The sequence below is a fragment of the Carassius auratus genome, chromosome 21 (assembly GCF_003368295.1).
Source record: "Carassius auratus strain Wakin chromosome 21, ASM336829v1, whole genome shotgun sequence".
NCBI lineage: Eukaryota > Metazoa > Chordata > Actinopteri > Cypriniformes > Cyprinidae > Carassius > Carassius auratus.
This window is the reverse complement of record NC_039263.1, coordinates 25,087,057-25,113,858: the sequence shown is the minus strand read 5'-3', so window position 1 is coordinate 25,113,858 and position 26,802 is coordinate 25,087,057. Positions and strand designations below refer to the sequence as shown.

Below are 26,802 nucleotides of genomic sequence, written 5' to 3'. Positions count from 1 at the left end.
ATCCATTTGATTTATGATTTTCTTCTATGCATCACAAAAAACGATATTTTGGAGAATGTGCATGCTGCTCTTTTCCATATGTGATGGAATTACAACTATCACAATAACCGGTTCTTTTTTCGACTCATGCACTATATTGCAAGTCCGTTCTTCAGACAAAATCATCATACGACTTCTGAAAAGTAAATGTATTATATTTTATAATGTATATATATAGTGCATGACTTAATTTCATGAGGCTCTTTTGTCATTTTAAATCTCTGATGCCTCCATTCATATGCAATTTCATTAAATGGAAAAGAACAGCGCTGACATTCTACTAAATGTCTACTTTCGTGCTCCACGGATGAAAGAAACTCATACAGTTTCTGGTCAACATTAAGAGTGAATAAATGATGACAGAATGATCATTTTCAGGTGAACGAGATATTTTTGTGAGTTTCAGTGCCATTGCATTGGGTTTTCAGACTCCGAAATGTTAAGGAAATGGTTGTGTAAATGTGTAAATAAACTGATTCACCTGTCAGCCCGTCCAGGAAAGAGAAGCAGAGAGAATACAGCAGTAAATGATCTCACGGTGGGTTTTTTAGTTATTTTTTTAACGAGTGGAAAGAAATAACAGAAACAGCTGCGTGTGTCTGGCTGCGGCCCAGCGGAGAAAAATCCTCCGTATGAAATAAACGGTCAGATTTCATTCAGTCCTGCCAAAAAACCACGTCCCCACATCCCTCCGTTTGCTGAGGAAAAAGGCCAGCACCGTGTTTCTGAAAGGTTTCTGTGTCGTCTTTAATAAGAGATTTGTTTTTCGAGGCGCAGTGATTTTAACGGCAGTCACAGACAGCTGGATTTCTTCTCTTGAGATATTTAAGAGAGAAAAATATTCACCGTAACACGACAGCACACCTGCTGACAGAGAGACGCTCACAGCCTTTGCTTTCTTAAAATGTTCGCAGATTTGCAAGATATCACATATCAAGTTTGCATTTGCAAAAGTCAGAGAACATGTTTTAGTTGCGTGCATATCCTATATTTTTAGTTGCATGATTAAAATGATTATTTTTTGCATTGATATATATATATTTTCTAAATGACTTGCTTGTTCTATTCTAGTTTTTACTTGCATTTATATTTTAATGTATTTTATTTGCATGAAGTTTTATTTGAACTTCTATGAATATTATGTATTTTTCTTGACATGCATTGCATTGCATTGCATTGACATTCTTATATTTTTAAATGCACGAATATTCTGATGTTTTTCTACTTGCATGATTTTTTCATTTTTTACTTGCATTAATATTATAAGATTTTTTTTTTTCATGAGTATTATTTCCTTTTTTTGCATACATATGTATATTAGATATATATTAGATATATTCCAATATCTCTGATGCAGCTATAAACTCATTTTTTGTTCATAAGATGTCTTCTGATCTCAATATGAAATTTATGTCATGCACATTCATTTTGTGCAATTATTGCCTCATTTCTATCTATTTTTATTCCTCGTCAGAAATGAGAGAACACTGTAACTAAAATCTCCATTCCTTCTCCTGAGCTTTGAAAGAGAAACCTCTGAGCAATAACGTTTTCCTCTGTCTGTCATCAAATTCTTTCCACATTCTCGTCCTCAGTTTTTCCTCATCCCTCCATCCTCTCCTCCAGCACAGCATCTGTTTCTCTCTTCACCTCCGCGGACGCCATTTCATGCCGAAGTCTTGCGCGGCGCTCGATGGTTCGGCCCTGTTTGTTTGCGCCGTTTACAGAGAACTTTTGTTTGGTGCCATCGACTCAGATAAAGCCCGTCTCTCTCTCTCTCTCTCTCTCTCTCAGACGTTCCCAACATTCCTGTCAGGAAATATTTGGCTGGAAACAGCAGAAAGCATAAAACTGCACATCCGTGAGAGCAGATGCATTCGTGTTTTGCAGATATTTCTGATCAAGTTCACAGGATTGTGTTATGTATAATGATAATATTTGATTCTGAGAAGTTTTACGGATGTATTTCTTTAAAATCTGATTCTTATTTTGTGTTTACAGGTGTGTGTTTATGTCTATTTTATAATCATAAATCATTCAACTGGATTTTTATATAGTTTTATAATCATTTTTCTAATATGTCTTTCACAGTGGATGTGAGTGGAGGCATTCATGCTTCAAAAATTAGAAAAAGGTGCCATAAACTCAATCCATATTAATGCAAAAGCATGCATGCAAATACAATATGATATGAGTGTGTGTGTGTGTGTGTGTGTGTGTTGAAGCTCAGATGAGATCCAGGAGAGAATTATATGAACCAGGTCCAGTGTACTGTGTGTTTTCCATTGAGCAATGCACAGAGGAAATGAAGTCAGTTTCCTGTGTGTGTGTGTGTGTGTGTGTGTGATCTCAGCTCCAGCTTCAGAACCGATGTGGAATGCTCTCCGCACATCTCTGCCAAATCACTGTCCGTCTCTGCACATTTATTTCTATGTGGAACAGAATTAGGGTTGATATCGCTCAGAAATGTCATGATTGATTTCTAGGTGATGATGTGCCTGTTAATTGCCTGAAAACACCGTTTTTAAAACATCAATCCATTTTTGGACAAATTTATCCATGTTAAAGTGTGTTTTATTACCCAGTGGGTTTGGATTTAGCAGGAACAGATGAGCGTGCATGTGTGTGTGTATTGCACAGATGAAATGCATTTTGTGTTTTGCATTGTATTTGATCTCATCTGCTGTTTTCTGTTATTAAGAGATATACTTTTATAGTAATATTCTGGCTTAAATATAACTTACAACATGGCAACACAAATGAAGAATATATACATATTTTTTATTCCATGAATAGTTTTTTTTTCTTGCATTATTATTCGGATATTTTTATTTGCATGAATATAGTAATATTTTTTTGCTTGCATCAATATTTGTATATTTCTATTTGCATGAATACAGTAATATTCTTTACTTGCATAAATATCACTGATACATCTCTGATGCAGCTGTAAACTTGTGTTTTGTTTGGAAGATCTATTCTATCTGTATTCTCCGTCTCAGAGCAGACATGTAATGTATTTAGTCTTGTTTTTGCCCTATTTTATTTGTCTGGGGCACAGAGCTGCAGAGGAGGACACTGCCCCAGGTGTCCCAGCATGCACTGGGGGAGAGCGGGTCCAAATCTGCTGACGGCCGCAGCTGTAGAGAGAGAAACAGTTCATATTAGCTAAACCCCAAACGCATGAGCACCATCTCCCCTCATGACTGGAGCTGCATCAGCTAATGAATGCTGGGAAACCGAAACACTGTTTATGTAAAGCGACCTCACAGACCTCATGCTATTGTTCAGATGATGCTCTTTTGGAGCTCAGGAGACTTCATTTAAAGTATCAGCTTTGCCTCCAATTTTGTACCTGTAATTCCTCAGGAGACATTCCCAAATGAGTCAGGAGTTCACAGTTTTTGCTTATGATTTAAACTTTTCTTCTCATAATTGAATTTTTATCTAAATCTTAATTTTGACTTTGTATCTCATTATGACTTTTATATCAAATTGATCACTTACTATCTCATAATTTTGACTGGTGTCGTAATTTTGACTTTCTCATAGTTATGACTTATCTCATAATTGTGACATTAGTATCTCATAATTTTGACTTGTGTCGTACTTTTGACTTTCTTATAGTTATGATTTATCTCATAATTGTGACATTACTATCTCATAATTTTGACTTCTGTCGTACTTTTGACTTTCTTATAATTATGATTTATCTCATAATTGTGACATTACTATCTCATAATTTTGACTGGTGTCGTAATTTTGACTTTCTTATAGTTATGATTTATCTCATAATTGTGACATTACTATCTCATAATTTTGACTTGTGTCGTACTTTTGACTTTCTTATAGTTATGATTTATCTCATAATTGTGACATTAGTATCTCATAATTTTGACTTGGGTTGTAATTTTGACTTTCTCATAGTTATGATTTATCTCATAATTGTGACATTAGTATCTCATAATTTTGACTTGTGTCGTACTTTTGACTTTCTTATAGTTATGATTTATCTCATAATTGTGACATTACTATCTCATAATTTTGACTGGTGTCGTAATTTTGACTTTCTTATAGTTATGATTTATCTCATAATTGTGACATTAGTATCTCATAATTTTGACTTGTGTCGTACTTTTGACTTTCTTATAGTTATGATTTATCTCATAATTGTGACATTACTATCTCATAATTTTGACTTGTGTCGTACTTTTGACTTTCTTATAGTTATGATTTATCTCATAATTGTGACATTACTATCTCATAATTTTGACTGGTGTCGTACTTTTGACTTTCTTATAGTTATGATTTATCTCATAATTGTGACCTTACTATCTCATAATTTTGACTTGTGTCGTACTTTTGACTTTCTTATAGTTATGATTTATCTCATAATTGTGACATTAGTATCTCATAATTTTGACTGGTGTCGTAATTTTGACTTTCTTATAGTTATGATTTATCTCATAATTGTGACCTTACTATCTCATAATTTTGACTTGTGTCGTACTTTTGACTTTCTTATAGTTATGATTTATCTCATAATTGTGACATTAGTATCTCATAATTTTGACTTGTGTCGTACTTTTGACTTTCTTATAGTTATGATTTATCTCATAATTGTGACATTACTATCTCATAATTTTGAATTGTGTCGTACTTTTGACTTTCTTATAGTTATGATTTATCTCATAATTGTGACATTACTATCTCATAATTTTGACTGGTGTCGTACTTTTGACTTTCTTATAGTTATGATTTATCTCATAATTGTGACATTACTATCTCATAATTTTGACTGGTGTCGTAATTTTGACTTTCTTATAGTTATGATTTATCTCATAATTGTGACATTAGTATCTCATAATTTTGAATTGTGTCGTACTTTTGACTTTCTTATAGTTATGATTTATCTCATAATTGTGACATTACTATCTCATAATTTTGACTTGTGTCGTACTTTTGACTTTCTTATAGTTATGATTTATCTCATAATTGTGACATTAGTATCTCATAATTTTGAATTGTGTCGTACTTTTGACTTTCTTATAGTTATGATTTATCTCATAATTGTGACATTACTATCTCATAATTTTGACTTGTGTCGTACTTTTGACTTTCTTATAGTTATGATTTATCTCATAATTGTGACATTACTATCTCATAATTTTGACTGGTGTCGTAATTTTGACTTTCTTATAGTTATGATTTATCTCATAATTGTGACATTACTATCTCATAATTTTGAATTGGGTTGTAATTTTGACTTTCTTATAGTTATGACTTATCTCATAATTGTGACATTAGTATCTCATAATTTTGACTTGTGTCGTAATTTTGACTTTCTTATAGTTATGATTTATCTCATAATTGTGACATTACTATCTCATAATTTTGACTTGTGTTGTAATTTTGACTTTCTTATAGTTATGATTTATCTCGTAATTGTGACATTAGTATCTCATAATTTACACTTTTTTTATCTAATTATCATCACTTAGTATCTCATAATTTGGACATATGTCATGACTTAGACTTTCCATACTTCTTATCTCATAAATTCGGACATTTTCCCCATAATTATGATTAGTGTATACATAATTATTATGATGTGTCTTTTGACTTTTTTTATCTCATTATTATGATTTACTGAACCATTATTTTTCCATATGTGGTGAAAATGGGCTTCCATACCGATTCAGTTTCCAATTTTTTCTTAACTTAACCTCTTTGCTGTTTATGAGAAACGACTGAGACAAGAGATCTGGTTGGTGATTTTTCTCTGGTTTGTTTGGAGTATGTGAAGCGGCTCATAATGAGCTTGAACTGTAACAGCAGAGAGAGAGAGAGAGAGAGAGAGAGAGAGAGCTCTGTGTAACAGGAAGGACACATGGCTGCTGGCGAGCACCAGAGCAGCACCAATCAAAGTGTGTCGTTTGGTGTTACTCTGAATGCATTCCCCCCACGTACAGCGAGCCAAGAGCCAAAAGAGGCCTGCTTCACCACGACCCAGCATCCCCGGCTCCTGCTGGCACGGGTTCAGAGGAGCCGCTCGTGGGGGAAGGTCTGTGAACGAAACGCTCGTCTGCTGAAGCCTTTCATTTAGTCACTCCAGCTTCTGTCTGCTTTGACTATATCGTTTATATATCAAATATATGAGTCCGATAAGATCTGTCCTATTCTTAAAAACAGAAAAATCACTAATAGCCTATGAAACCTGAGTCTGTATGTATGGAAGCCCATTTTCACAAAATACGAATTTGCATTATTTTGCATTATCAACATACGAATTTGCATTATTACGAACTTACTTATTACAATAAATCAAATGATTTAATAATGATAAAATTATAGTCATAATTATGACACAATCTGAAATTATTTATTACTAGGTTATATTTATGAGATAAAAATGCATGTCAGAATCGTGACATACAGTACAAGTCAAAATGAATATTAAAAAGTCATAATTATCACAAAAGTCATAATTATGAGATACTAAATAATTTATATGAGATAATTAATACAGTCAAGATCATGACATACTGTAAGTCAAATAATGATCAAAAGTAATAATAAAAAAATGACATAAAATGTCAAAATATGAGATACTAAGACATAATTATGAGATAAAATTAAATTAATGATTATGATAAAACGGGTCTGACATATATATTTTTTTAAATTATGAGATACTAAATAATAATTTAGAAAAAAATACATATTTATAAAAAAGTCAAGTCATAATCATGACGTACTAAGTTAAATTACGCTGAAATATAAAGAATATGGTTCTTAAAAATCATATCTTAAAAAAGTCAAAAGTATGAGATAGACAATAATGCAAGTCAAATAATTTGAATTATGACACCAAAGTCAAAATTATGAGATACTAAATTATTATTATGATTAAAAAAACGTAAAAAAAAAAAAAAAACTAGGGATAAAATAAAACTGACAGAAAGTCAAAAATCATGAAATAAAAAGTACAAAATGTCACGACAATAATTTACGAGATAAAGTCAAATGTGACATTATTCAAAAGTATGAGATAAAAAGATCAAAGTTATGACATACTAAGTTTGTTTATGTCTCATTGTTAAACTGTTAAACGTGTATCAGTCATCCGCTGCTTCTACTAACTGTGTGTTTGTGTTTCTGCTTGCATCCCATAATGCATTGCACATGCCGTGGCTGATGTCAGGCAGGTAGCAGATGTTAGCGGCCCTTTAACCAGATCCAGAGTCTGAGAAAGAGTGTGTGTGACGCTGTGATGCCCCGAGGCTGTGAACGGACTTACACAACACAGATATCTCATTAAACAGAGCCACGTTCAGAACATCATTTAGACGTTTGCCTTCATAAACACAAAATAATACAAACGCACAGTGGATTTCAGAAGCAACAGGCGTTTAAAAGGAGGAACTTCAAGTTGAACAAAGTTTCTTTCTCCCGTTTTTGTGCGTTTTTTTTTTATTATTTTCAAATGTTCTGTTTGTGCCGAAATCACAGAATCACCATAAGGGCTGCTTTGCATTTTTAATTTAGTAACTAACATATGAATACATTTGCATATTAATTAGTTGCAGATTAAATCATGCATACATAATTGCCTCCTTACTGTGTTTAATGTTTGCTAGGATCTGTAGTCGGAGCCGTCAGGAGATTGCGATTGGACGAAGCCCTCGGACGTGTTTGAGCGGCTGAAATGCCAACATTTGCTGAATATATTTGACGCTCGCAGATGAGATAAACTGGCTGTCTGTGACACTTGGGTTCATGGTTGTCAGACGGGTTCATTAGAGCAAATGAAGGTTTTGTTGAAGGAAACAATATGAGTGCCTCTCTCTTTCCAAACGTTGGTTTAGATTCTGCACTTTGTGTTTATCTTTGTGATTTTAATGAAGACGTCGCTCCTTGAAGATGTATCTCAGTGTAATGATCACCTTCTTCAGATATCGCTGCTGTTTTTCTTTCGGTGTGGACTAATTATTCGTTGGTAATTTGTTTACATTATGTGTGCAGTTTTTCCTGAAATTACACCTTCCCACGACTCTCAGTATCTGCAGTGATTGAGCTCATTAAATCACCAGCTCAAGAAGTTCGTTTCTATATTCACATACAGTACATTTTTCAGTCTGAGAAACAACAAAACAAGCCTGCCGTAACTTGAATTATATTTTTAGTTCCGGTTATTTCAGCATGAAGCACTTGGATTTGATTTACAATTTATTACAAATTTATTTAATTATTTTAGATACATTTATTTATTTTAATTAAATTTTACATTTGTATTTTAGATTTTTTTATTAGTATTTATGTATTTATTAAAAAAAATAATTATTTATTATTTATTTTATTATGGACTTATTTTAGATGTATTTATTTATTTTTATTAAATTTTACATTTGTAATTTAGATTTTTTTTTTATTAGTATTTATGTATTTTTTAAAAATTAATTATTTATTATTTATTTAATTATGGACTTATTTTAGATGTATTTATTTTAGATTTAGTTATTTTATGTATTTATACATTATATATGTATTTATAAAATTAGTTTATTTTAGATTTATTTATGTATTTTATTATTATTATTATTATTGTTAAGTTTAGATGCATTGCTTTTCTATTTTAGATGCATACATATTTTTTTTTTTTAAAGAGAAACAGGCATGTTCTGTCATTTTCTCGAGTTTTTAGCGTGTGTTTGTGTTTCTGAGCTGAATAAATCAGTGCTATGTCATGATGAAGGCTAACAGAAGTCTGAGCTCATCTTCATTGTGTGTTTGTGTGGCGTTTTGAGGGTTAAAGTGTTTTTGTGCACACATATGCTGTCGTGCTTTCTGTGAGACACCAAACCGGCCCTTAGAGCCGCAGTCGGGGCCCTTGAACTCCCCGAGAGAGAGAAAGAGATCCGAACGGTATCCTCCGAGATTGACAACTCATGCTTCTAATGAGCAAAAAATCCTCCGAGCATGAAATCGGAATGAAATGTGTGCTTATAATCCAAGTACTGTTTACTCTAATCCCACGGGATGGGAAAGTCAGCGCTGGGCGAGAGAGAGAGAGAGAGAGAGAGGCGACCCCCTCCAAAGCCCCTCCACAGCAAACAATAACAACAGCAACACTTACAGCAGCACAAAGGCCGGAGCAGACGAGCTGAGGACGAGGAACGGACGGGAGAGCGCTGCTGCTGAATTATTGAAGTTTATTCTGGGAATAGCAGCGGCTCTCGGCATATGCAAATGATTTAGTTTCATTTGGGATCTGATCCCGGCGGTTCAGCCGTTCTCCCATCAGATGCTGAAGCTGGCAGCGAGGCGTCATCACTTACTGTACACACACACACACACACACACACACACACACACAGAAACAGGAAAACTTTACTGGAAAAAGAAGGAACAATTTTTATTGCATCTGATGATCTTTTAAAACACAACAAACATACTTTACATATTGTTGTCCTCTCTTTGTACTTTGATGCTTAGTCTGTGTGTGTGTGTGTGTGTGTGTGTGTGTGTGTGTGTGTGTGTGTGTGTGTGTGTGTGTGGTCCATGGTCTCATCCTTATTAGTCAACTCTTCTGAGGTCTGTTAACGGTCAGAGCGTTTTATATAAATATATATGTGTGTGTGTGTATATATATATATATATATATATATATATATATATATAAATATTTAATTTGCAATAATTGATGTAAAAAGTATGCATTTTAGTTTATACTTATTTTTTTACTATATTATCTAAAACTAAATATAAAATAAATAAATATAATTTTTTATTAATCAAATAGGTATACACTTAAAATACATTTTTAATAAATATTTTTATATATATATATATATATATATATATATATATATATATATATATATATATATATATATATATATATATACATTTAATTATTTATTTTACATTTATTGTAGATTATTTTACATGCATTATTTATTTATTTATTTTACATTACTTAATTTTCAATATATTATGTAAAAATTATTTTTAAACAAAATTTGAGAGGGGGAGATTTGTTATTAATAACAAACAAGTCAAATAAAAGAATATGTTTGCTGATGTTTGTCTCTCTCTCTCTCTCTCTCTCTCTCTCTCTCTCTCTCTCTCTCTATCTGTATTTCTCTGTCTCTCTCTCTCTCTCTCTCTCTCTCTCTCTCTCTCTGTCTGTCTGGTGTGGTGCCAGCGTTGAGGACAGATGGTGGAGTTATTAGATGTGCACGTATGAATCCCTCCCTGCAACTCGCCTTTTAATCAAATTAAAGCAAGAGAGAAAGAGAGAGAGAGACAGACACACACAGAGTTTATTAATGGCGTTTGTGTTCTTCTCTATAATGGACTTCACTGTCACTTCACTGTCCCACAGGCTGTGTGTGTGTGTGTGTGTGTGTGTGTGTGTGTGTGTGTGTGTGTGTGTGTATAATGACATGGGTATGACACAGGTGAGGGTGACTTATGAGGACATAACCCATGTCCCCATTTTTCAAAACACTTATAAATCATACAGAATGAGTTTTTTTGAGAAAGTAAAAATGCACAAAGTTTCCTGTGAGGGTTAGGGTTAGGTGTAGGGTTGGTGAAGGGCCATAGAATATACAGTTTCTACAGAATAAAAACCATTACACCTATGGGATGAACACACTTTACACTAAAACAAACGTGTGTGTGTGAATTGTTTATTTTATTGACCCTTTGGGTTTATTTGTTTAGCACTTTTCACAATACAAACCATTGCAAAGCAGCTTTAGAAAATGTTATATTTATATTAAAATTTTTATTAGATATTTGTCATGTTTAAAGCAGAAACTAATTAATATCTTTTAATTAAAGATTTAACATTTATTTATATCTTGTGTTTGTTTTAGCTTTTTTATTTTATTTTACTATTTACTGATTTTGAATGTATGTACTATTTTGATTTTAAAATATTTATGTTTATATTTATATTTTATATATTTGTTTTAAACTTATAGAAGATTATTTTAGATGCATTATGTATTTCTTTTTAATGTATTTTGCTACATTTTTCAAAGACTGCTTAATATCTTTAGTCATTCTGCTTCTCAAGTGGTTTAACAATGTCTAGATATTTCCACTGCAAAATTCGGATTAAGAAAATATTTTTGTGCAGTAAATAGACATATGTGAGCAACAGGATCCTTGTAGTTCGATTGCAGCAGTAAAATGTTCGAAACACACACACACACACACACATTTTCAGTCCTTTTAGAGAAGCTCAGAGCCGGATCAGTTCCAGATTTGCCATGGATAGGAAAAAGTGTGTGTGTATCTGTGTGTATTTGAGTGAGACGTTGAGTTTAAAGTGAGAGAGAGAGAGTGAGGGGGAGGAGCTTCGGCTCCCACAGGCCACGCCCCCTCCCTGTCTCTCCTCCCTCTGGCAGACGTCAGGAATGCTTCTCGCTCGTTTGCATATTCAGCATGCTCAGGCCGGCCATATGGGAAAATGCAACTGCAGGAATTGTTGTGAAAAAGGGGGACTGCGAGTTTGAACACAAAGTTGTTTGAGAGCATCTGAACAGGATAAAACACACACACACACACACACACTAGAGGAACAGAAGCATGTATTGCGCGTACACCATCCCGGGGGTGAGCGGAGGATCATTCATGTACTACTATAATGGCAAAGCGGTGAGTACAGACGCATGCAGATGACATCTGATGGAGAGTCGACTGTCATTCACCTCTGATCTGTGTGTGTGTGTGTGTGTGTGTGTGTGATCCGCTTTGAACTGGGAAGAGACGGGAAACACTGTATGTGACTAGAGATGTGATGTTAAGCCGAAGTGTTTGATAACTGATGTAAGATTTGGTTGAAATGCAGCTCTGATGAAGTTAAAAGAGAAAAGAAAAAGAAGAAGAAGACCTCCCCAGATCCACATGTGTTTGAGAGCTGGTGTAAAATACTGAAAGGTGTGAGAAACATGTGCTGCTCTTCTCAGAAGTTGGGTCCTGAGAGACGTCAAGCATGGCCTTGAGAGACACAGAGAGATATTCACACGTCGCAGATGTTATTTATCGTAATGTAACGGTCAGCTCATCTCCATCCCAGGGCTTCGGGTCAATGAAGGCCTGTTTTTTGTCTCATCGACGACCCATTTCACTCTCTTTTATTCATATGTGAAGCTATGAAGCTTTCAAGTAAATGCAAATTTATTTAAGTATGTTGTAATGGTAAATAAAACAAAAATACTGAATTTTAAAAATCATTGAGCAACAGGAAACTTGTAGTTGATTGCAGCAAATGCAGTTTTTTTGTGTGTGTTGATCGTTGGCCTTTCGAAGCCTTTACGGTATTTTTGCATGTGCATTTAGGTTTTTGTGCAAAGCAGATTCTTTAAATTTAATAGGTGTATTTTTTGTAGCATATGAGCGATTATACATATGTATGAATATTATGCACATTAGAAACAGCGGAAAAGATTCTGTGCATTCCCGCCATCGGGGAACATTTGTTGGTCGGTGATAAGTTGGACTTTCCCGCCTTCGGACCAAATGCATAGGCCTGTGTGTGTGTGTGTGTGTGTGTGTCCTAACGTGGCCTGGCATCCCTGTGCCCTCTTTAATAAACACTGTGTGTGTGTGTGTGTGTGTCTGGGCTGCAGCTTTGTGCCCGTCTTGATCCGCTGCCAGGCATCTTGCTGTGATTGTTTATTCTGCTATTTTAACAGTTAAAAAATTGCAGGACAACATCTTTGGATCCCCGACAGTCAGTCCGTGTGCCGCAGTTTTCCGGGCCGCGTCGGGCGAGTGTGTGTGTGTGTGTGTGTGTGTGTGTCGACGGCGACCTGGTTCTCGAGGTTTTGGTGTGGAGCAGGACGAGGATGTCGGGTCGACTAATGAATCCACAAAAGAGCTGCACAAAAAAACAAAAGGCCTCTTCACACGCGAGTCGAGCTCCTCATTGTTATGCTAAGACTCCGTGTGAATATTCCTTCAGTTTAATTAGCTCAGCGAGACTCTCACGCCGGGATTTCACCCTCGGAGATCTTTAAAACACCCAAACGTGGAGTTCATGCTGGAATACACCAGTCATCTGGAACTAAAACAATGTCTCCTTCTATGAGAAATTACCATTCGGTGTTTTTTTTACATCTCAACTCACTCAAAATAATAGTTTGGAATCATTTTTTCATCAGGTTACTTTTTTTTTTTTTTTTAGATCAAGATTCATTTGTGTTCAGCATAATTGGTTTTTGCTAAATCACACATTTGAATGTTATATAATGATTGACAGGTGCTTTATTATTTATCTGTTATGTGGCTGTTATTAATGTAGTTACGTCTAAAAGATAAAACATTTGATATTACATTGCTTTATTTATTGTTTTTAATGTGTGTGTGTGTGTGTGTGTGTGTGTATATGTAGTGCAATCCACTGAGCAGATGTAAAAAAATATATATAAATCGTTTGTGCAGTTTTTCCGGCACAGTAATTACTTCCAAATGGCCGATGTTTGTATGGACACACACACACACACACACACACACACGGACATCATATGTGGAGTGTTTGTGACAAACAGCATTAATATAAACCCATTGTGTTACGCAACGATTCAAGTCTGACCAAACGATGCTGAAATGGAAACGGTCAGCAAACCTCCACACAAAATCTGTTCTGGTTTAGATATAATCTGTGCTTTTATTAAGAAAATTACGATTTTCACGTGCACAGTTTCGACTGACAGTAGAATAAAAATATCTGTTCAAATGATCTACTTTAACATTCTGTTCCCATTTTTAATTTAATTTTAGATCAGTTCCATATTTTGTCAGATTGAACTTATTTTTAGGGACAGTTTTGTCCAGATCCGTTGAGTCCGATGAGTTTTTATACTGTATAAAACATCCCTATTTTATTGTTTTATTATTTTTATTTTTAAGATAGATGAATGTTTATAATGTTTATTTAAAATAACATAGATTTTTTTTCAGATGTAATTTTTATTAATTTTTTGGCATAAAGAGATGATGAATCCTGAATGCTTTCCTTTGCTGTGTGTTTCCTTCGAGTCCCGATGGATTTACGCTCCTGCCGTCCACAATCTGACAAGTGTGTGTGTGTGTGTGTGTGTGTGTCAGAGATCATGTGTAGCCCCATTGATCTGTCGGAAGAGGTCTGGGTGGTACGGAGACCCCCGACATTCCCAGGATAACTGGGGTTTGTCCCGGAGACGGAGAGTGTGTGTGTGTGTGTGTGTGTGTGTGTGTGTGACCGAGGCCTTCAGAGACAGACATTTCTGGAGCATCTTCTCTCTCTCTCTCTCTCTCTCTCGTTCTGTCTCTGTCTCTAGGGAAAGATGAGGAAATTCACTTCAGATATTTCATTTTTTGGCATGTATTTTAATTTCTACATCTTTCCTGGCCGAGTGTGTGAAATGTGGTGATCAGAATAAACCGATATGTGGTGTGTGTGCAGTATTATTCCTCTGCTGCATGTTTTGTGATGATATTCCTGAAGTGCGAGTCGGAGAATCCTGTCGTGGATCTGGAGTTTTCTTCTCCTGCCAAACCTTCTCTGTGCCAGACGTTCACGATCGGCAGGTTGTTTTCACCTCCGAACGATTCGCAGCAATGCTCTCGCGTCCGAACGAGTCACCTGATTGAACTCAGGATGCTCTATTCTTTTAGGAGATTTAGAAGAAGATTTTTATCAGAAAAGAGGAGAAACACAAGCTGAAGCAACACTATTAGCAGTTGTGTTGGATGCGATCCGTCTGGTTGTTGTTTCCAGTTATCTCTCATTGTCTTTGTGTCCAGCTGGTTCAAAGACACTCTAGCTTAGAAATAGGTCAGATTTTACACACACACACACACGCGCACACACACACGCACACACACTATTATTTTTGTGCTTGTCGAGGTTTTATCTTTAAAATAGAAAACTGTTTACATGTTAGAAATAAGATATTTAAAACTACTTTATATATATATATATATATATATATATATATATATATATATATATATATAATTTATCTTTAACATAGATAACTGTTTTTATATTTAGAATGAGATACAGTAGATATTTTGTCAGATTTATCTTGTTTTTGGGGTAATTTTGTGGAAAAACTGTGGCTAAACACACACACTGTGTTTAAGATGCATGTTTTTATACTGTATAAAAAATCCGCACTTTATTTTTTTAAATATATTTTTACCTAAAAGATAAATAAATATTTTAACCTTTAAAATTTGAAAAATATTTTATCAAATTGTTATCTTATCTTTAGAGGCATTTCTGTGCAAAACTGTAGCTAAACACACACACTGTGTCCGATATATGTTTTTATGCCGTCTAAACGATTCTTAAAATATTTTTACCTTTAAAATAGAAAATGTCTAAGATCAGATATATATTCAGTCAGATTTTATCGTATCTTTAGGGACAGTTTTGTGCTAAACATGTGCTGGACGCCGGCTGAATCACAGCAGGGAAAAGCGGCCACAAGTTTGCAATGTTGAAGCAATCAGTCTTTGATCCTGGAGGTTTTATTCTTTTAATAATGCGTCTGTGATCCGGCCGTCTGAAGTGCCGTTCAGTCCATATGTTCACCATTACAGACCCTTCACATCAAACACACTAAGCCTTCATCTTAATTCTAATTAACTTTATATGGGGCTCTGCGCGCATGTGTGTGTGTGTGTGTGTGTGTGTGGTTTGGCTTTTTCTCGCGTCTGGTTTGTGATCTCGGCCTGATTGGTTTGTTTATTTAATGTCCACTTTGTCTTTCTTAGTAACACGTGTGTGTGTGTGTGTGTGTGAGTGTGTTTTTCCGCTCTTCGGATGCTTTTGCAGCTCTCTCTTGTGTTGTGTTTTATTCGGTGAGATCTATTTGAATCCGTCCTGAGCAATCTGAGCTCAGCTGGAGACATTGTTGCGATCTCTGTGTTGTGTTTGTCTGATGGGGTGTTTTTTGTGTTGCTGGTTCTTGGGTCGGTTAGCAGCGGTCGAGTTTGGTCGCACTAGTCGAGCTCCAACTGTGATTTGTAATAATAGTTTGTCTGACTGCCTGAAAACAGGGAAAGCAACACAGATGACAACATGAGTACAGTGCTTGTGGTTTTGTGTGTGTGTGTGTGTGTGTGTGTGTGTGTGTGTGTTTCTGAGGTCACGGGGTCACGACGGTGACATAAACATGAAAGATGCTTTTTTTGTGTGTGTGTCATTTTCTGCACCGTGTGAACTTCTGCTGGAAAATATATTGAATGTTTAGTTATTTTTTTGACAATAAAACAATAAGCTATTCATTTGTGCATGAACTTTCAAAAAGTTCAGTAAAAATGCATAGAACATAAGATTAAATATGCATATTTTGCTGTTTATATAAATTAGAATATATAAATATTAATTTATATAATTATAAATCATTTATAGTTTAATTATAAATGTAAAAAATATGTTGCATATGATATGAACATAAAAATAGCAGTAAATATAATAATTTATATAAATTAAAATATATTATAATATTAATGTATATAATTATAAGTATTTAATTTTTTATTATAAATATGTTCTTTCAGTAGGTAGTTTATTATTGTTGATATTATTAAAGTTTCAATGTATTTGCGTTGCATATTCTGAACCTGTTTAGCTTTTTTTCCCCTAATGTTCAATATGAGGGGAGTTTTTCTGCAATGCTGGGAAATGTCTGGAATATTGTTTATTTTGTTGCCAGTATAAAATCAAGAATACTTTTTTTTTGATTGTAATGTGTTTTGTGCATTAGCTTTACTCAGTTTTTTATTTATTTATTTATTTTTTTTATTATTTATAGTGTCATTTGTGAAAAACATGTAAAACACACAGAAAATAAAGGTAAATAGGTTTATTTTTATATAGAATAAAATATACAATTATTATTTTTTATTATTAGAAATTCTAAATAATTAATTTATAGGTAACTCTAATATATAAATATGTTTTCTTGGTGCAAAATCAGTGTAAATGTTATTAAATCTTCCATGTGTGATTTAAGTTTTATCATATTTGCGTTGCATATTTTAATCTACTTTGCAATGAATGCTTGGGATGGACAACAAAAAAATAATTATGTGTCGTTTGGTGTATATTTATTATCAAAATACTGAAAAATTATATGTTTATTTCATCTGGAACAGCTGTGTGTGTGTGTGTGTGTGTGTGTGTGTGTGTGTGTGTTGAAATTCCTTCTTTAATTATTATCATCGATTGATTATTATAATCATCTGTCACCAGCTCGTGAATCCTCATTCATTCACAATCACTGGATTGTTCCTCGCTTGACTTTTGTTTCCCAAGGTGACTCTTCCGCCTGTTTAAACCTCTCCAGATTTGGACAGTGTTTCCTGGTAATCCTGGGAAACTGGTTTGGCCGTTGGCGTTGGGTGAGGTAGAGCTGATAGCGCTGATGTGCTAATGGCTGGATGGAATGTCAGGGAATTATCCAGAGTGCTGGATCTCAATGGGACGGAACATTCTATTTGGCTCTTTGCGAAGGTTCCGAATCCGCCCGGCCGACCAATCAGATTCCGCCGTGGTCACCAGGCCGACCAATCGGATTCTCACATCCCATGAAAGGGCCGTTAGAATATCACCATGGAGATGAGTTTGGATGAAAGCCATCTTCTGCCGCCCATTTTCTCCTCGAGCACTTCCTGTGGGTCACAAACACACAAACACTGCTGAACGTGACACACCTTTCTGTGCTTTTCTCTTCTTTTAAATTGGTTTTATTATTATATTTGGTTTAATATTTTAATATACTTCTACATTTTGTTTTATTTTATTTTATATATATTTTTCTGTTTTCTATTCTTATATTTCTTTATGCTTTATGCATTTACATTCATATTATTATTTATTTTATTTTACAATTTGGCTTAATATTTTAACATGTGGATTTTTTCTTTTTCTTTTCATTTTTCAAATTTTTTTCTTATTTCTCTTTCTTTTTCTTTCCTTTTCTAATTTATATTTATTTTATTTAGTAGTTTAAAATTGTATTTTATTTTTGTCATATTCTTTTTCTTTTCTTTTTATTATGTTCTTTCTACTTTCTTATCTTTCTAATTGACGTTTATTTCATGTGCTGTATTTTATATTTTAGTTTTAATATTTTATTTTTGTTTTATTCTTTTTATTTATTTATTCTTGTTTTGCTTTACATTTTTATTTTCTTCTTTCCTTTTAATTTAAATGCATTTTATTTAGATTTTTTTGTATTTGGTTTAATATTTTAATATTGTTTAATATTTGTATTACTATTTTTCTTTTTCATTTATTTTATATCTTTTTATTTCATTTTTTTTCTCTCTTTTCTCTCGATTTTTATGTTCATATTTTTCCACATAGAACATTAAAATATGTTTTCTGGATGCAAAACTGAAGTATAAACAATCTACATCGTTGCATCTGTTGTGCTTGTCGAGTTGTGAGCTCATTTGGCCTGTTTTGTGGTGTGTGTGTGTGTGTGTGTGTGTGTGTGTGTGTGTGTGTGTGTGTGTGTGGATCGAGGCATCTGGCAGTAATTAGGTTAAATTAGAAGCGCTGTGGTCACTTGCCAAAAGCTCTATACCTTGAAAGGGTTTTCAAATAATAAAGAGCCTGTAGTAAAGATCCGTCACCTGTGAGTGTGTGTGTGTGAGTGTGTGTGTGTGTGTGTGCGTGTGTGTGAGAGAGAGAGAGAGAGTGATAATAGTCCGCCTCTTGTAACAGAATGCAAAACTACCTCTAAATGATCTAAATTAGTTGAAAGCCTGATGAAAGACTGACTGGGATGTTTACGCTTTGGTTTTGACCAGTTTTCCAGTGTGGTTTTCTCTCTCTCTCTCTCTCTCTGTGTGTGTGTGTGTGTGTGTGTGTGCTTCCGTTGAGTTATTTGATTGGAGAAGTGAAAGAGGCACAGAGTCACTCTTATTACCCATAAGGCTGTGGGGTGAGCGGGTCACATGAGTTTGTGTGGTCAGTTTGAGAGCTGTAGACTTACACACAGTCTCTGAAGCTCAATGTGAGTCTTTCTGCCAAGCAGGTGCTTTTCCATTCTGTGTGATATATATATAGTGTTAAATATATATTATTGTTGTTGTTCTTTTAAAAGTAACAATGATTTTATAGTTCATTTATACTTGGTTTCTATATGGTCAGTTTCTGAGAAAGACAATTTAATATGCAGATATATCTACGGTTAAAACAGCGTTTGAAGAAGTCCTTGTGAACCCGTGCTGACAGAGATTGTGTTTGATGTGGATGAGATGATCTCAGGATCTCAGGATGGATGGAGAGCAGAAGAATCTCTTCATCTGTTCTGACTCAAGCACAAACATTTGGACGCTGTGATTATAAACACATGAGTCTCTCTCTCAGATGGGCAAACATGTGCTGTTTTCATGTGTTCTGCCATATTCATATACCACGAATCATAGTACGCAGATCACATTTAATGCATTTCGATGAATACAGTCAGACTTTCGTTCTGTTTTTAAACTTCAGTGCACTGCATTCAGTTCATTTTTCATTCATTCTTCTTATTAGATTAAGATGAAGTTGATTCATTGCTTTTTTTAAAATCTAAAACACTTACTATTGCACATAAAATGTGCAATTTAAATACATTTGCTTTGTATGCATGCCATATTTTAATGTTAATAACATTAGGATAACATCTATATAAAATAACATTTTATATGCACTTTTATACCCATGCAGTTAAGTTTTCTTGTATGCATGTGTAGTTCTTTAATAACAAAATGATATTTAAAGTTAAAGCTGAAATATTTAAATAAATAATTAAATAATTAAATTCTGTGAGTGAGTGATTTCAGTGAGTGTGTGTGTGAGTGTGTGTGTGTGAGAGAGAGAGAAAGCGAGAGTGTGTGTATAAATGATTTGTGTGTGTGTGTGTGTGTTTGCATGAGTGAGTGAGTGAGTGAGTGAGTAAGTGAGTTATCTGTGTGTGTGTGTGTGTGTGTGTGTGCGTGTGTGTGTGGTGTGGTGTGTGTGTGTGTGTGTGTGTGTGTGTGTGTGTGTGTGTGTGTGTGTGTGTGTGTGTGTGTGTGTGTGTGTGTGGAGCTCCACTAGGGGGCTCCAGCAGCAGTAAATCACGGTAATCAAACAGGGTAAATCTGTTAGAGAACAAAGCTCTGCTGTCGATCCTGACAAAGACAAGAATGAGAGAAAAGAAGAGAAGAAAGAAACAGCGCAGCGCTCGACGTGTAATCCTGTTGATCTGAAACAGAGAACACACACACACACACACATGGCCTGTGAGCGCATGGCTTCAAGCTGCTGGATCTGTGTGTGTGTGTGTGTGTGTGTGTGTGTGTGATGTGTAGAGGAGCAGTATGGAGTGAGTGTGGAGCGATGCTCTCGGCTCCATCTGTGCTGCACACGCTCAGATCTGACGTGCTTCCTTCTGCTATTGCTATGGCAACACACACAGCAAGGCCACACTGTCGAGCTGTCAATCACACACACACACACACACACACAGAGGTCGCTGACCTCGGACCTGACCGTGACTCCGCTCGACACACTTTTTATTTTGATTAGACTTTATTTTAATAGTTTATATTTGGCTTAATAATTTAATATAGTTTAAAGTTGTCTTTTGTTGTTGCATGTTTTTTTTAATTTTTTGTTATTTTTTTATATTACATTTAATACTTTTCTATAGTTAATTTTCTTTGCTTCTCTTCCTTTTTTCCTTTTTTGTTTTGTCTTGTGTTCTCTTTTATTTTTATTTATTTTATTCTTCATCTTATTTTGATTGTTCTCATTTTAAAGTAGTTTACTGATTAATTCATTTTCAAAAGTTTTCATGATAATTATTACCTTTATAATTTTATTTTATTGCCTTATTTTTTCGTATTTATTTTCTTTTTCTTTAATCTCTTTTATTTGGTATTTTCTTTTCTTTCTCTGCAGCTGTAAGTTACTCCAGGTTCATTTGAAGTAATTAGAGGTCAATTAAAAGCTTCGGGGTCTTTGATCAGATGTGGTTGTGTGTGTGTGTGTGTGTGTGTGTGTGTGTGTGTGCATCTTTCACATCTTGAACTGATTTCTCAGTATAAACACTGAATTGCGTTCTTTTCTCTCTCTCGTCTCTTTGTTTCCTCTCATTCTTATATGAAGTGTGTTAGCGTTGTGTGTGTGATTGTGTGTGTGTTTGATCAGCTCCTGATGTGTTGTGCATGTGTGTGTTTTCTCCACCTGTCACTGTGCTTCAGTATGAGCTGAAATGTTCATCATGACATGCGTTTGATCAACACAGAGATTGATTTCATCTCGTTCTTCAGTCTGGAGAAATGAACAGCGGCTCTAAAAGCACAAAGTCAAGCTTGTATTGTTGTTAAATCTGTGATTCCTCAACTTTGTTTTTTTTTTTACTAATATCTCTGATATTTTAAATGACTGTTTCATTAATTTAACAACACATTCACATGTTCACAGTCTTTTTTATTGTTTTATTTGGAATTAATTTACTTAATTAGGGTTTCATCAAGAGCTTACAATGTTTTTTTATGTATTATATATTGTATTTTCATTAGCCTATTCTTGTTTTAAAAATGTCTATTAATTAATTTAGTTTTTATCTGAAAGTCTAGGTGCAGGTTAAGGGTAAGGGGGAAAGGAAATATAGTTTGGTTAGTATAAAAGTAATAGAAGTCTATGGAAACTCCCCACAATTCACAGAAGCAAACGTGTGTGTGAGTTATATGTGTGTCTCTCTCCATTAGTTGTGTGTGTAAAGTGTTTCCTAGCTGTATTGACATCTGACCTGAAACACACACTCACACACACACACACACACACAGTCACAGGTGCTAGTGTGGGAGGCACTTGTCTTTGCACGGTTTTCCCTAATCAAGCCACAGGAAGCTGCTACTCCTCAGGGAGTGTGTGTGTGTGTGTGTGTGTGTGTGTGTGTGTGAGAGAGAGAGAGAGAGAGAGCTCTCGCTATGGTTCATGTGGAATAGATTAGTGTTTGATGGTAAAGCCAGACCCCAATGTGTGTGTGTGTGTGTGTGTGTCTTGGAGCTCTTGATGTTGTTCTACATCTGTACCGCATTATAACAATTGCAGGTTGAAGGAATGAAGTCCAAAATGAGGGCGGAACTTCCTTCCGCAACTCTCTCTCTTTTTAAAAAAAGTGAATGTTTCATTGTTAATTTGTTAAGTGTTTGATTCACAAATATGATTTTTTTTTAAATAACAAACATCTTTCATGGGTTTTCTCTTACATATTTCAGTAAGAGACATTATTTATGGTATATTAAGCTATACATGTATTGATACCCAGGGATCGCTTAAAGTGTTTGTTTCACACAAACATGTTTTACACTATATGTTCAGGAGGAGCATATTGTGTGTGTGTGTGTGTGTGTGTGTGTGTGTGTGTTGGTCAGTTCAGCACAGGTGTAGCAAGTGGGTCACACTGATAAGGTGTGAGGGGCGAGACTCGGTGTGTGTGTGTGTGTGTGTGTGTGTATTGTGGCTTTCGTGACTGCTCTGGTTTCACTCCATCTGCTCCTGATCTGCTGCAGTAAACAGACTCACTCCTGCAGCGATTGAAAGATTCTTCACATCATGAGTCTGCAGCTATTTACTGAGTGATCAGATGCACTGTTTTTACCTGCTGAACCAGAAAATCACACTGAAAGAGATTCACACATCACCGAGACTCTACTCACACCAGACAGGAAGAAAACACCTAGAGACCACACACAACACCCTAGCAACCACATAGCAACAGACTAAAACACTCACAACATCCTAGCAACTGCATAGCAACAGACTTAAACACTCAGAACACCCTAGCAACTGCATAACACCAGCTTAAAACACTCAGAACACCCTAGCAACCACGTAGCAACAGACTAAAACACTCACAACACCCTAGCAACTGCATAGCAACAGATTAAAACACTCACAACACCCTAGCAACTGCATAGCAACAGACTAAAACACTCAGAACACCCTAGCAACTGCATAACAACAGCTTAAAACACTCACAACACCCTAGCAACTGCATAGCAACAGCCTAATACACTCAGAACACCCTAGCAACTGCATAGCAACAGACTTAAACACCCAGAACACCCTAGCAACTGCATAGCAACAGACTTAAACACTTAGAACACCATAACAACTGCAGAGCAGCAACCTTAAACATTCAGAACACCCTAGCAACTGCATAGCAACAGCCTAATATACTCAGAACACCCTAGCAACTGCATAGAAACAGACTTAAACACTCAGAACACTCTAGCAACTTGATAGCAACAGACTTAAACACTCAGAACACACTAGCAACTGCATAGCGACAGATTAAAACACATGGAACACCCTGGCAACTGCATGGCAACAGCCTAAAACACTCACAAAACACTAGCAACTGCAGAGCAACAGTCTAAATCAGCCAGAATACCCTAGCAACTGCGTAAAACACTAAGTGTAACCTAGCAACTTAATAGCAACAACCGAAAAACAACCAGATCACGCTAGAACACTCTAACAACTATATAGCAGATGCTAAAAGGCTTCATTATCCTAAGAACATTTAGAACACCCTAGCAACTGCATAGCAACAGTCACTTTAAACACCCAGGAATGTGTGTGTTAAATGTGGACAGGTGCAGAAATGAACCAGCCTGAACAAAATCTCCATGTTATTGAACCCCCCTAAAGTCACAGCTTGATCTCTTTCACAGACGTGTGTGTGTGTGTGTGTGTGTGTGTGTGTGTGTGTGTGTGTGTGTGTGTGTGTGTGTGTGTGTGTGTGTGAGGTGCTTCATGGGAAAGTAAAGTTCTCCATCTGTGCTGAAGTCTCTAGGTCTCCATAAAACTCCTCATACTCCACCCTTGAGCTCTGGCGATGTCATAAGTTTTCAGTTGAGCCTCATTTATGTTTGTCTCAGATTTGTAACCTACAATTGCTTAGAAAAAAAAAACGTTATCTTATCAAAAACAATTCAGTTTTAATTTGCTCTGCTTTATGTACAGGAGAAGCATTTGAGATGTGATTTTCCATCGCCTTTGTTCTAGTTTTTGAGGTGTATCTCTGAGGGTCATTCTGTCCACACACATCCGCTGTGTTTATCCCAACTCCATATTCCCATCCGGCATGTTCCCACCATTCCTGCTAGTCATTACAGCACAGTTTTCCAGACAGGAATGCTCTGCTGTTTGTCTGCTGATGTCATCACTGATCCGCTGCAGCTGCTTCTCTCACATTTGCACTAAATTATTGTGTCGCAACACTTTGGGAACATGAAAAAAATTTCCTGGGAAAGAGTTTTGCTCTGTTTCCATATATTTTCTGATGGTTCTTAGTGCATGCCATAAAATATGAAGTGAAATGTACGTTGAAAGTATGTTTTGTATCATTAGCCATCCTGATCACGGCATCTTTTTGTGTATGTTTCAGGTATATGCCCCTTCCGCCAGCACTGCCGATTACAACCGGGACTCACCGGGTTACCCGTCCTCTAAAGCACCGGGCAGCAGCTTTCCCAGTTCCTTCTTTATGCCAGGTAAATCTTACATACCTGATGAATCAACTGCCTAGAACACTCCAAACACCCTAGCAACTACATAAGAATAGCCTAAAACACTAACAACACCTTAGCATATGCATGGTAACAGACGTAAACACTCAAAGCACCTTAGCAACTGTAGAACAACAGCCTAAACACGTGGAACACCCTAGAAACTGCAAAGCAACAACCTTAACATTCATAACACCTTAGCAACTACATAAGAACAGCCTAAAACACTCAAAACTCCTTTATTTCTGCAAAGCAACAGTCTACAACAATCAGAACACCATAGCAACTACACAGTAACAGCCTAAAACATTTAGAAAACTTTACCCACTACTTAATAACAGCCTAAAACACCTAGAAACTGCATAGCAACAGGCTAGACATTCAGAAATCCCTAGCAACTACATAACAACAGCCTAAACACTCAGGAATCCCTAGCAACTACATAACAACAGCCTTAACATTCAGGAATCCCTAGCAACTACATAACAACAGCCTTAACACTCAGGAATCCCTAGCAACTACATAACAACAGCCTAAACACTCAGGAATCCCTAGCAACTACATAACAACAGCCTTAACACTCAGGAATCCCTAGCAACTACATAGCAACAGCCTTAACACTCAGGAATCCCTAACAACTACATAACAACAGCCTTAACACTCAGGAATCCCTAGCAACTACATAACAACAGCCTAAACACTCAGGAATCCCTAACAACTACATAACAACAGCCTAAACACTCAGGAATCCCTAGCAACTACATAACAACAGCCTAAACGCTCAGGAATCCCTAACAACTACATAGCAACAGCCTAAACGCTCAGGAATCCCTAGCAACTACATAGCAACAGCCTTAACGCTCAGGAATCCCTAGCAACTACATAGCAACAGCCTTAACGCTCAGGAATCCCTAGCAACTACGTAACAACAGCCTTAACGCTCAGGAATCCCTAGCAACTACATAACAACAGCCTTAACACTCAGGAATCCCTAACAACTACATAACAACAGCCTTAACACTCAGGAATCCCTAGCAACTACATAACACCAGCCTAAACACTCAGGAATCCCTAACAACTACATAACAACAGCCTTAACACTCGGGAATCCCTAACAACTACATAACAACAGCCTTAACACTCGGGAATCCCTAACAACTACATAGCAACAGCCTTAACACTCGGGAATCCCTAGCAACTACATAACAACAGCCTTAACACTCGGGAATCCCTAGCAACTACATAACAACAGCCTTAACACTCGGGAATCCCTAACAACTACATAACAACAGCCTTAACACTCGGGAATCCCTAGCAACTACATAACAACAGCCTTAACACTCAGGAATCCCTAGCAACTACATAACAACAGCCTTAACACTCGGGAATCCCTAACAACTACATAGCAGCAGCCTAAACACTCAGGAATCCCTAGCAACTACATAGCAACAGCCTTAACACACAGGAATCCCTAGCAACTACATAGCAACAGCCTTAACACACAGGAATCCCTAGCAACTACATAGCAACAGCCTTAACACTCAGGAATCCCTAGCAACTACATAACAACAGCCTTAACACTCAGGAATCCCTAGCAACTACATAACAACAGCCTAAACACTCAGGAATCCCTAGCAACTACATAACAACAGCCTTAACATTCAGGAATCCCTAGCAACTACATAACAACAGCCTAAACACTCAGGAATCCCTAGCAACTACATAACAACAGCCTAAACACTCAGGAATCCCTAGCAACTACATAACAACCCTCTAAAACACACTGAACATCCTAGATGTTCAGCAGCACAGCAACAGCCTAAACATTCAGAACACCCTAGCAACTATTTAGAAATGGTCTAAAAATGCTAAATGTTTTGTGTGTGTGTTTCATGTGTGATTTCAGACGGTCATCACAGTACAGACCCATGGAGCTCGTCCGGCAGTATGAACCAGCCCGGATACAACAGCATGCTGGGAAACTCTACACACAGCGCTCAGAGCAGCAGCTACTGCGGCCTGCATCCACACGACAGACTCGTGAGCACAATTTTGAAGTCAAATACTATGATACTATGTACTATACATATATATATAAAGCCATATAAATCTAATATATATGAACAAGAACTCCTATGAACTGTCTTTTGAATGAAAATAGACTGAACCTTTCTCAATCGCTCTCCC

The 26,802-nt window shown here is 35.9% G+C and overlaps 1 protein-coding gene across 3 annotated transcripts in view; it reads left to right on the top strand.

Moving 5' to 3' along the window:
- The window catches only part of tcf4 (transcription factor 4), a 162,976-nt gene that overhangs the window by 83,406 nt on the left and 52,768 nt on the right, over window positions 1-26,802 (top strand). For all 3 annotated transcript variants that reach the window (XM_026196960.1, XM_026196959.1, XM_026196961.1), the window contains 2 exons: window positions 24,495-24,600; window positions 26,522-26,655. In XM_026196960.1, coding sequence (XP_026052745.1) covers window positions 24,495-24,600; window positions 26,522-26,655 — 240 coding nt within the window. The remainder of the gene's footprint in view (window positions 1-24,494; window positions 24,601-26,521; window positions 26,656-26,802) is intronic.